This window comes from Calidris pugnax, unplaced genomic scaffold, assembly GCF_001431845.1.
Source record: "Calidris pugnax isolate Ruff unplaced genomic scaffold, ASM143184v1 scaffold15, whole genome shotgun sequence".
Lineage (NCBI taxonomy): Eukaryota > Metazoa > Chordata > Aves > Charadriiformes > Scolopacidae > Calidris > Calidris pugnax.
The window spans coordinates 2,082,220-2,094,513 of NW_015090774.1; the positions used below are offsets into that span (position 1 = coordinate 2,082,220).

The 12,294-nt window shown below is 45.7% G+C and overlaps 1 protein-coding gene and 1 long non-coding RNA gene across 2 annotated transcripts in view; one reads left to right on the forward strand and one right to left on the reverse strand.

The window, feature by feature from the left end:
- TLL1 (tolloid like 1) overlaps positions 1-2,488 on the reverse strand; it is a 140,662-nt gene extending 138,174 nt beyond the window's left edge. The window contains exon 1 of the mRNA XM_014945632.1: positions 589-2,488. Within this exon, the coding sequence (XP_014801118.1) occupies positions 589-745 (157 nt within the window). The 5' untranslated portion in view covers positions 746-2,488. The remainder of the gene's footprint in view (positions 1-588) is intronic.
- Positions 2,448-11,972, forward strand: LOC106890061. The gene is made up of 3 exons (XR_001412459.1): positions 2,448-2,556; positions 4,059-4,160; positions 11,613-11,972. It is a non-coding gene; the product is annotated as an uncharacterized LOC106890061 (long non-coding RNA).
- Positions 11,973-12,294: the final 322 nt, after the last annotated feature.

Below are 12,294 nucleotides of genomic sequence, written 5' to 3' on the forward strand. Positions count from 1 at the left end.
CCTCGGGCTGAGCACTTTACCATGTCCACATTCAGCGAGCACCCGGCGCCGAGGGCCCGCCCCGAGGAGCGGGGGCGACAGGTTGTGCGGGAGGCAGGAGAGAGGGAGCGGGCGGGAGGCGGCCCCGCTGCCGCCGCGGGGGCGGGCAGGGACCCGGGAGGAGCCACCACCCTCCGGCGCCGCCTGCGGGGCCCGGCCCGGCTTCTCCGCGCTGCGGGGCACGGTCCCGCCTCGAAACCTTTGAGCCTCCGTCCGCAACTTCCACGTCCCCGGAGGCCGTCGCCCCGGCCGCGGAGCTCCCCGGGCACGACGCCTCCGGGAGACGCGGCCGGTCCAGCCCTGCCCGTCGCCGCGCCCCTCTCCCACCCCAGCCGGAGGCGCCGGGGAAGTGGGAAGTCCCAGAAAAGCAGATCCCGGGAACCTTCCCCAGGTGAGAGGAAGCTCCAGCTCCGCTCGTAGCCGCTGCCCCGGGAGGGAGCAGGTGAGCCCGGACTGCCCCCCTCACACACGCCCCCGCAAATAAAGCCGAGACAAAGTCACCATCTGGGGAGGGGGTGGGGAGCTGTATTAGACTTGGAAGTCACTTACCGGCTTTGCAAGGGTCCTTATAATCTATCGCTTCAGCTTTATCCTCTTCAGTGAAATCGTAAGTGTAGTCATAATCAAGGCCAGCGCAGGAGGAAGGCTTCCCACAGACAGTCCACCCGGCCAGCCACAGTGCCATCCTCCAGCAAAGCATCTTCATCCTCCCTCGGGCAGAGAGGCGGTGGGCAGGGTGCAGATGAATTAGGCAGCCGGTTCAGCTGTCCACGCCGGCTTAGGAAAGGAGGGTAGGGGATGGGGGGGAACCACAGGGTTTGGGGGATTCGGGTTGGGTTTTTCTTTTTTTTTCCCTCCTCCACCTGGAGGCTCTTCGGAGGGACGGCGCTCCCTAGGTAGCCCCGGTTAGACGGGTGCAGCGCTGAGTGAGGAGCATGAGCGCCACTGCCCCTCCTGCCCCCAGCCCGCCACCTCGCCAGGGAGAAGTCGCTGGGTGTGTGGGTGGGCGCAGGGGGTGGACTCAGGCCGGGAGATCCTGTCTGTCAGGGCGTCCCCTCGCCTCTGTCAAACCCCAGACAAACTTCCCGCGGAGGAGGAGGAGGCGGCGGCGGCCGCTGCCCGCGTCCCGCTCCTCGCCCGGTCCCGCTGCTGCTGCCAGAAGATGGATCCGGGCTGCACATCAGCAAACTGCCACGGGGAGAGGGGGAAAGAGAAAGAAAGAAGGAAAGAAACGGGAGCCGGGGGGTGGGGTGCGCTAGAACAAACCGCGGAGCCCGGGTGATGGGAGGCAGCAGCTACGCTGGAGGGAGCAGAGAAAAGTGTCAGAGCTTCCCCCTCTCCGCACAAACACTTACTCTAAGCTCTGTCTCTGGTCTGTCCGCCCCCCCCCCACGCACACACACTCCTCCGTCCCTCTTTAAGTTAAGAAAACCTTACAGGCAACTAACACACAGTCGTCAGCATCCTGCTTACTTATTCATACAGTCAGGGTCAGGATCCGGGCTGCTTCTGATCTGCTCCCTTGATAGTCTTATGGAAACACACGCGCATTCACTATATGCCTCTATCTCCATATAGATTTCTCTCTAGATAAGCAGTGCATGGCATTTAAACAACAACAACAACAACAAAAGAATCGAGATCAGATAAAACAACGCACAGATCGACACCCGGCAGCCAAAAAAAGCTCGAGAGAATGGGTGATGAGGAGGACGATGAGAGGAATTAACTGCAATTTAGGAGACGGGAAAATAAATCAGTGGCTGTGTATTTCGCCTTCTGCTGCGGCTGCTTTGCAGTGTTAGCCCCATGAGCTGACGGGTGGGGGTTAAGGAGCGAGGGGGAGGGGGAAAGAGAAAAGTTTAAGCGTCCATAGTTTGTTTTAAAACAGAGGAAGGCATTATAAAAGGTCCATTGGTCTCCAGAAGTTCAGCCAAGCGGCTGGGAACCGGTTCCAAAATGAAAGTAAGAACAAACAAACAAACAGAAAAAAATAAAAATAATCAAGGCAAACAAAAAGTAAAATCGCAGCAGGCAGCAGCGCCGAGATCTTGCCGTCAGGCTTTCCTGTTCTCACGTGGATCTCCAGGAAAGCGGTGGAGGTTTATTTTCCAAGCGAAGTTTCCGCGGGAGCCGCCGCCCCGCTCCTCTCCGCGGTGTCCAGCTCCGCGGTGTCCGGCTCCGCCGCTTCAGCTCCGCGGCGCCCCGAGCCGCTGCCGCCGCCGCGGGGCCGGGTTTTGTTTTAAAGCCCGAGAAGGGATCAGCGCGCAAAGCCTCATTTCAGCCGATCAACCTGGAGAAGGATGGGGGGAGGAGGAGGAGGAGGAGGGAGGAGGGGTGGAGATACGTGCTGCTGGAATAAAATAAGATCAAGCGGAAAATAAAAAAAAAAAGAAAAAAAAAAGATACGTGTATGTGGGTAGCTAAAGATCTCCCTCCCTCCCCGCCTGCCTCCTCCCCTCCCCGAGACGGGCAGCTCCCTCAGAGCAGAAACGCCTGAAACTGTTTCAGACCAAGGTGAGACTTTTCCGTAGCAAACTCTACTCCTCCTCCTTTTACGAGTTTCCATGGAAAAGGGCGGTGGGGGGAGCGAGGGGTGGGGAGCAGGGAGTTTCTCCTGCTCCCATTTCGCCGGGGTGTCACATTTAACACGGACTTTTGAAAGGGCTGCCGCCAAGAAGTGGCTGCGTCTTTCTCTCGCGTCCGAGCCCGCACAGGGCTCGCTTTTTCACCGCAGCACTTCCCGGTCGCCTTCCTCCCGTAGCAAGGGTGGAAATCCGGAGATAGTCCCTTCCCCAGGCCGTGCCAGGAGCCCAGGCAGAGCCGGCGGCTCGGCGCGCCCCTCACCGCTGCCTCAGGGCGCAGCGCCCCCCGGGTACCCGCCCTCCGCGGGCGAGGACTGTCCGCGCCGCCCCAGGTGCCTCCGCGGAACGGGGAAGGGGGGGAGTGTAGCGCGGAGCCGGCGGGGGCGCGGTGAAAGGCAGTTACGCAAACTCCGGACAGGCACAGCTTGCAGTCGCCGCTATCGAGGGGATGGGGACAGGCACAGCTTGCCATCGCCGCTATCGAGGCCGAGATGCTCCCAAAAACGGGGGTGGGGGGAGGAGGGAGAGAGAAGGCGAGACAAAAGCCCTCCCGCCTGCCCGAAGTTGCCCCGTCTGTCCCTGCCCTCCCTCGAGTGAAGGGTTAGTGTTGCTATAGATAGGTACTCTCAGCGGTTCATACCGTTAAAACTGCAAAGGTCAGTTAAGACAGAGCTAATAACAGCTTAATAACAGAGCATATTAAGGAGTCTGGCACCGAGTAACATCAGCGTCTTTGAAGCATCCGTGCGTTTTGCTTCCTTACATTTTTTGGCATCCAGGTTGTGTCCACATTGCTCCCAACTCAATCTCGCTGCTCCAAAGTTGAAAGTCAAGGGATGAGTAGCTGCCACTGAAAAGCTGCAGCCTTCAGTAAGGAGTAGCTATTCTCTGTCCCAGCAGCTCAGTTTGCTGTGTGTCACGAGGCCCACAGAAAGCACCACATACCAGATCACAGAAAAGCCTGAAAAAACTTGGGGCCTTTTTCCTTTATCCTCTTCTTCAAGGTAATTTCTGTGACCAACCGCCCCAAACATTTGGAACTGATTTCAAGGTATTTATCAGAGACCCTTTCCTGTCCACCCATCAGAGCAGTGTTGGCGATGATGACTGCTTTCACCTGCACAGTGTCATGGTTTGGTGGGCCATGTTTTGCTAAAGAAGCCAGTTTGATCCAATCAGAAATCTGGTTTATGTTATACACGTCCACAAATCAGATAATTTATCCCACATTTAATTACATGCTCATTTCACATACCAGATCTCCCTAACCTGGTTTTGTTATTCTGCTCAGCCTTGTTTTGCATGTGCACACCTTAAAAAAGTTAATTTTCTTTCCTGCACCTCAACCCCCAAAAGAAGCAACCCCCCGTCTAACAAGCACATATGTTTGTCAATAGAGCTTTAGAAACACTGACTTTGCTGATTGCTTTGCAGGCCCAGAAGAGGAATGTACAACGTGCGATCCTTAACACGCCGGTCTCCCCAGTGAGGAGATTATTAGTCTCCCTCCAGCGGGAGATTAACTCTCCCAGCAAGGTAGGCACTGACGTCACCCCCAGCCTCCAGCCGGCAATCTGCCCCCGACCTCAGCGTCACCAGCCCCAGCAGAGCCAGCACCAACCGCTCGCAGCCCGGAGGACAGCTGGCCTCGCAGAGCCCTGACTAAGACAGGAAACCAACTCAGAAACGCTAGATGGGAATCGTGCAGAAATCTGGGCACATAAGTGCTGTCACAAATAAATGCGTGTATAGGTCAGGGTAAAAGCTGTTTTCTGCTTGTAATCCAGAGCAGCTACACGTTAGAATTACTGTTTAAAATCAGGGCTGCGGCTCTGCAGAAACTGTTCTATGTCGCCTAGATATTAATATTCCCATCAGTCACATTAGTAAAAACCTTTTCTCGTATTAAGAGAAATTTTTTCCTAGTAAGCAAACTGGTTGACATTTTTAAAAAAAAAAATAAACTTTCTCCCTAAGTAACCTGTTAAATATTCAATCTAGCTTCTCTCATGATGAAAAATTTTGAAACATTTTAAGTACAAAATATTTTTTCTTATCACACATTCATGTCTACCATTCCAAAAAGCTCACAACTCTGATAATCCATCTGACAACACAGTCAATCAAAAATCCATCCTACAGCCGTTTCCAAAGAAACGAACACATAGCCAGGAAGACAGAATGCTTAAGCTGGAAGGAAACCAACCAAAGGAACACAACAACAGCAACAACAAAACTCCAAGCATTTCCCCCTTTCCTTTAAATTTCCTGGTTTGGGGGTATATTGCAGGGACACAGATAATGGTAAATGCAGTTATGTTAAAAGTGGTGGTGGTATTTTTTTACATATATATTTATTTTTTTTTAATCCAGGAAGCTAGAGGCTTTTCTGCGCTTCCTACACACGCACACAGAGAAAAAAAAAAAAAAGAAAAAACCAACCCTTAAAAAAAGGACAAGTATGTAAGAAAGACAGACACAATCACAGAACTAAAAAAACACATCTGAAACATCGTTGCTCACACCTCCTCCTCATTCTTTGGCTATCTGTCTCCTTCTCAGGCCTCCATCTCGTGTGGAGTTTTAGGTGGGTGGACACAATGGGCTTATTCACAAACATCAAGCTCAGCACATGCCTAAGGCTTTGAAGGCTGAAGACCATGGCTGGTCAGTGGGATTTTTCAGGAGGCTAACACAGTGAAGTTCAGTGGGAGCTGGTTACCTTCCTGCTTTTATCTCCCGATAAATCCATTCCTTGTCTTTGAGGTACCTAGTGCTCTCCTGAAACAGCTGAAACCATGTTTAAGTAGTTCCTGGTCCCGCAAATTGCTGTTCTGTAGGGAAATACCAAAGCTGACTTCTGAAGCTACTGAAACACATTGTAGAAAATAGGCTGTCTACAGCAACAAACAGGCATATACACAATCATAAATACATACCAAGTAAACTATATAAACTGAAATTGAGCTTTTGAAACTAAAAATCAAGCACTCACAAACTTAACAGCAGTGAGTTCAGCTGTGAAACCCTATTTCTCCGCTCTCTCCAGCATCTACTCATGTATTATGGAAGTTGTTCATTGCATGTTCATATACAATTATTTTTTTTCCTACACATCTCTCTGGCAATTAACAAGAAGCTCTTCAATGCTATGTTTTCTGTTTTGTTTTTGAAAACATACCCCATGCTTTATTCATTACACAGTTATACAGATCCTACTCTGCATACAGAGTTATTAATTTCCTCATGGGCTTTTTATGGAGCTTGTTGCTACAGTATTCATGTGCTTCAAAAATATTAATTAGTTTGGTTTCATAATGCACCCCTCAGATGAGGGGATATTGTGATGGGATATGAATATTACACATGGGAAACAGTTATAGATTGCCTGGTTTGATATCTTGTAGACCTGTCAGGGGTTGGCACTATAGAAAACATTATTTCTTCAAGGCCTGGTTCCCACTGGTTTCAGCTGCAGTAATTTTACTCACCGAGTACCCAGAACTATTTCTAACCAAACCCTGTAGTTCTCAGGCATCTGAAAATGAGACGCAAATAATTAGCAAGAAGTGTAATTTTAAAGCCTTGAACCAGCTTTATCAAGAAACTCTGTGGCAAAGGCATGGCCTGAGTCAAATTTCAAGCTGTTCAGTTTGCTGAGGACTTCAGACACCATTTCTCTTCCCATAATTCCTTTTCTTCAATACCTTTCAGTTTCTAGAATAAGCATGACCAGACTCGTGCCAGCAACAGCTTCATCATTAGTGACACCCACATAATTCATCTTCGAATCTTCTGCTCTTCCACACAGTACCTGCTAGCATGAGTAGGTAGTCCTGTGTTTGGCCCAGCACTTGAAAAGATGTGTCTCTCTTCACCACTGGATTTCACAGTTATTACTGGCAGAAGAGGGACAGCAAATCTTGGGATTCCTTCCAAGCTCTGGGAGAGGGTGTTTTTTAATAGCACACTCCCATCTGCTTGCTTCCTATTCCCATGTTTTGCCTTATCTTGGCTTGTTATTTCTAACCTGTCTTCATTCTCTCTTCAGTCTTGGCTGTTCCTCCCAATTTTGTTTTTCTTATCTAGTTAATGCTAGTGTTTGATTCTCATCCCAGTTCCAGCTGTCCTAGTTGCACTTTTCTTCACTCTTATTCTGGGACTCCTCCCTCTCAGCTTCATCTTCAGCTGTTGCAGGGTTGTTTTTTGTTGTTTTGTTTTCACTCTTATTATCTAGTTGATCCTTTATGCCTTCTCACCTGATTCAACTTCTAGTTATGTTGACGTTCACCTTCCTTATCTGTCCTTTACTCCAAGCACCACAAAGTGGGGCTTGCTTCTTCCCATTATTTCCCAGTTAGAGAGTTATTCTAGCTCCAGCCCTTACAGGTTGCTGTTCAGGCAGTTTTGCTTGTCTACAACCCTCCGTCTACCTCTTTCCTTTCACACTGTTACTTCTCAGGCCCAGGGTCCTTATGTAAAAAATTTCATTGCCCCAAAATAAATCCACTATTCCCATTGCTGATTTCTCCTAGTCACATCCTTTCTCAGGGGTTTTGTGCTGACATTACCATGTTGCTAGATCAGTTCTTCTTCCTCATCTATTTAAGTCAGACAGCCTTCCCCTCCTTATCCCATAGGTACCACTGGGGTGTATTGAGCATATGAAATCATCCCTTCTTCTCAATTAAGTTCCAGATTCAAGCAAGACACAGCTCAAAATGATCATGTAAAAAGCCATTGCAGGTGAGACACTCGAGTTAGAGAGCTGCTAAACCTGCATGTATTCAAGGCTGACTGTGGTGATGTTTAAGCTGATAGTAATGTTAAAGGGGAAAAAAAAAAAAAGGCCTTCACATAAAGGCTGATATTCTCCTCATTTCTATTCTACTTAAAATACAACTACATTTCCTACAGACTGAGCATAGTGAAGCACTTCCAAAATTACTGCTATGATTATTAATTAGGAACAAACCTGTATATTTGCAAGTTTCATTTTCAACCTGGATAATTTAAGGTAATATTCTAAAAGAAATGTTGAAGAACAAAATAATTAAAACTAGAAATCAGATTGCAGCAGATACCCAGTATGGAAAAATGTCATACCAAATCTTTACAAGTAAGCAAAGATATATAAGAAATTTAAATAGTATCTATTGGCAGACAGGATCAGTCAATTTTAATATTAGGCACCCAACCAGACTCTGTTTATAACATCATGTGTTTTATGCCCTCTCCATTTTAATGCTCTAAAAACTGCAGAAGAACATAAAACTACATTGAGAACACATACCCATGTTAAAACAAGTAATCAAGCAACAACAACAAAACCAGTGGTGCACTACTTAAATTAGAAACTGTTCTGTGTTTGCTCAGCATCCTTGATCCTCATCAAGTAATAAATCAATTTGCAGTAGCTGTGGACAGCTATTTAAACACAGGGCCAGAAGAGCTTAATTGTTAAAGCAATGTTTAAAGCTAGAAGGTATAGGAGGTTAGTATAGAAGGTCATATTAAATATTCACTTGTCTGAAACCAGCTGCATTCCAAATATTAGAAGGCATCCTGCCCTCCTCTTAATTAAAAAACAAAGTCTACGAGCTCTGAGCTTAGCAGAGCTTAGCTTGCAGTTCTTCAGAAGATAGATAGAGACTGCCAGATGAAAAACTGACATCTACATGTTTGCCAACTTAATTTCGTTTGGTTTACTTTATTGTCTAGCATGCAAAAAAAAGGCTAAAAGCTGTTTGCTTTGAATTTTGTAGTTTATTTTTACAAGTTGGTAAAGCATTCAGGATTCAACTCTCAACTTTTTAAGAGGCTGCTCCTTGTCAAAGTTGACAGCAAACTTGCGTTTTACTTGCATAGAAGCTGAACAGGATCACTTATCAGTCATCATTCTGGACATTGGTAGCTCGTCAATACAGTTTCTTTGGCAATTATACAATAATGTAAGTTTAATAAACTGAAGCAGTGATATTACTACTCTTAAACTTGTTCACCCTTCGTCTATGAATGAACGTTGCTGTTAGACTGAGAAGTGACATTTGTTATTAGACTGACTAGCATACAGGGTTAATCTTACCCTCCAGTATTCAGCGTACTGTCACATAGCTGGGAGTCAGTGGCTCATTTTTGACAGAAGAAAGCCCCTAATGAGCCTGATCTTGAGTGACTGCTGAGCATTTTGATCTTCCGTTCATTCCTAGAAGATGAAGCAGCTCAGCACCTTGCAGAACAAGGTTCACTGCTTTGAGCCATACACCGCTCAGATGAAAAGCCTCTGGTTTAGTTTACATTGTAATTTATCACTTGCCATAAGCTTTCTGGCACCTACTGCAGAAAACATGTAACACTGAAACTGGTGGTAAGGAATCAAAGCAAATAGAGGAACCCTGTTTTAATTGCAGATTCTACATAGACACAATGTATTCCTCTAACTCCCCATCACTGAAAATAAATAAGGCCAACTCCCAGGAGTAAGAAAGACAGTTGTCTTAGAGAAAGCAGCTAGAAACTATGATACAAGCACTATCAATGACAGCAACATTGTCCTGTAGTTATCAGCTTGCTTTATTTGTGGTAATACTTAGGGAGGTTCTCTACGCAGCAGAGAAATTTTACCCCTTTCAACATTGTCTAACATATATTTCATTGATACAGGTAGTATCATACCTACTGAATTCTACAGCGCAGCTATCCAAAAAAACCCCTCACATACCTAAAATGGCTTAGCTAGTACCTTTTTCTAATCTTCAGTGGCATAAGATCAGAAATGTCTATAGCAAAATTAATTTAATTGCATTCATATTATCCAACTCTTCCCAAAATTATTTATACTGTCCTTATCAATTCTTTTTTACTACAATTGAACATTTTCCTAGACTACACAGCATAAGATTCTTTTAAAAGAAGACAGTGATGCACCATGCAGCAATAATTAATAACCTCTGTCTGGAGGATTCAGGGATTATAATGTATTTGAAGATGAATGCTCTTTCACTCACTGAGGTGGTAATTTTGTGCAAACCCCAATCAATATTTGCTGTAAATAATACATATTTTACAGTAATTGCACATATATACAGAATATACATACCCATTACAATTTGAGCTCAAACTACAGCCATTTCAGTAGAGTTTTCCTTCAGGATGGTTAGAGCACTAAGCCTTGCAAGTCATTTTTCTTCCCCTCCCCTCAAAGCTATACAATTTGCAATGCTAGATGTGTCACAGATGACTGACTAGAGAGTTATTGGCAATTGTGTACATGTGTACACATACACTCTCACAATATAAAGGACCCAAACTGAAGTGTGAGATCAAATCACTTCCAAAATTAAACCACAACATGGAAGCACCATTTACATAAAATTTTCATCCTTCCAAGAAAAGGGTGAAAGATGTCCCAGGCACCACTTATACAGGCACGGTTCTGGGTTGCCTGTAACACAAAGCCCAGCCTCACTGCAAAAGCAGTGTATTTACTTTCTTCATGTGCTGCAGGTCCGAAGAGTTGGATTTACTATGCACGCTCCAGGCATCTAGGTGTGTGTTTCCCATGTGCTAGCAGGAGTGCCCTTTTCAGATTATGCACTGAAGCCTTTACTTTGTGAGCACAGGCTTAAAACATTGCACACATCAACAACTCAGAATATTCAAGTATTGAGAATAAGGATCGAGGTATATGTTCATATCTGGGTTTATTATTATGTAGAACTGCCACAACAGGTAAGACTCTTTAAAGTTTGCATGCAGGTGCATTTTATTTGTTAAACAGTTGAACTGGCCATATAAAAACTGTACTTCCCAACAGCTAAAAAAAACCAACCTAACTCAGTCTACCATAAGCCAATTCACGTCTGCATGGATCCTCTTTTTCAGCAAGTGACATGAATAGTGGTTTGCAGGACAGGCATTGCAGATAAATGCAACAAGACATATTATTAAAGTCCTTGTACTAGAAAAAAAATGTAACATAAACCCTCAAATTTTGCATAAAATGCTAACAGTGAAAACAGTCAGAAATCTTCCTGGTTTAAGAGTTAACTTTGCTGAAGTTATAGCTCCTGACTTCTAAATGATTAATATAATCTTCAATTTGTGAAAAGCTCTTCTACTACTATTCCTTCCTGAGCTTGTTTTCTCCTCTCTGTATGCATACACAAATACACTGAAAGCCATTACTTTGTCACCCAACTCTCTTTAGAAATCTATAGTGTCCATTTTTATTCTTATCTTTATAAGAAATTATTTCAATTGGTGTCAAATGTCAAACTATTTATTGAATACAATTGTTGGCATTCGCATACTTCAGTTGATTCAGAATAAGGCTGCTTGATATATGTATAATGAGTTCCCTATTCCTGTCCAAATTCCATTTACTTTAATGAACATTTACTTTAATGACAGTTTGCCAATTGTCTCCATTGGTAAATTTGGATCTTTTGTTGTTATCGCTTGCTACAGTTCTTTCTCTAACTTCCATCCGCACTGTCACCACAGTAACAGAATATTTGTTTGGGAAACAAAGACATAGGAACACGTCTGAGGTTTGGTTCAAAAAGCAGTGGCAAACTAGATGAGAAAGCTGTCTTCTGAAACCCCAAGTGATTATATTTTAGTATCAGACCTTTGACAAGCAATATGTTGATGTAGTCTACATTTTTAATGTAGTCCTTCAGATAGTGTAAACATAATTAAGTTAATCGGGTAGTTTGCTAGGGAAGTGCTGAAACACCAGTAGCAGCTCAAGGACTTCAATGCAGAAAAAGAAATTGGTACTTACAAATAAATTTTTTTACTCATTTTCAACAGTGAGCATTTAATGAGCATAATACAGAAAACACTGCCCGGTCAAACCTACAGTTAATATCCAGGTTAAGCTCTGCAACAAAAATAATCTCACTTGTACCAGCATTAGGCCTCTTTCTTACGGATTACCTGACACACGTATTCAAAAATAATTAGCTGCTGCCTTCTTCCCAGACAGGAGTCTCCTGCCCTGGACAAATCTGGTTTTTAACAAGCAACGAGAGCCAGCAGGAGAGAGGGCAGCACATGGCCCCGCCACGGTGGCCTTTGCGTCTGTTCCCAAGGATCACCTTCAGCCCGCGAGCGATGGCACCGAACGCAGCTCGCAGGGAGGAGGGCTGGCATCCTTGCCCTGGCGAGCAGGTTGTGATTTTTTGGCATCCTGCGACCCCTAGTGAGAGCCCTGGGCGGCCGGGCCGCCGCCTCCCCCGGCCGCGGTCCGGGTCCCTGTGGGGTCCGGTCGCCCCGGGGCTGCCAGCGCCGGCAGCTCCCGCAAGGCGCGGGCTGTTTCCAACGCACGGGCAAAACGTACCTCTGGGATTTCCGCTTCCCTCGTTACCCGATGGAAACGCTACTAGGAAAAGACATAATAGCCTTCTTGCCTTCGGTTGCTTTGAAACAATGCGCCAATTGTATCGCAGAGTCACAAAAAGCTGCTGTTTGTGTAAACTCTCAGAGCAAGGGAGGGAGAAATGGGAGACAGCATCCATCTTCTACATACGTACACATAAATAAATAAAATTGGCAGCTACGCTTCAGTGAGCTCTTCTATTTAACTATGTGCATGGAAGGCCTAACCCCCTGCAAATAACGATGGCCATTATGGAAACGGTATTTGTTTGCCTGCTGGTGTTAG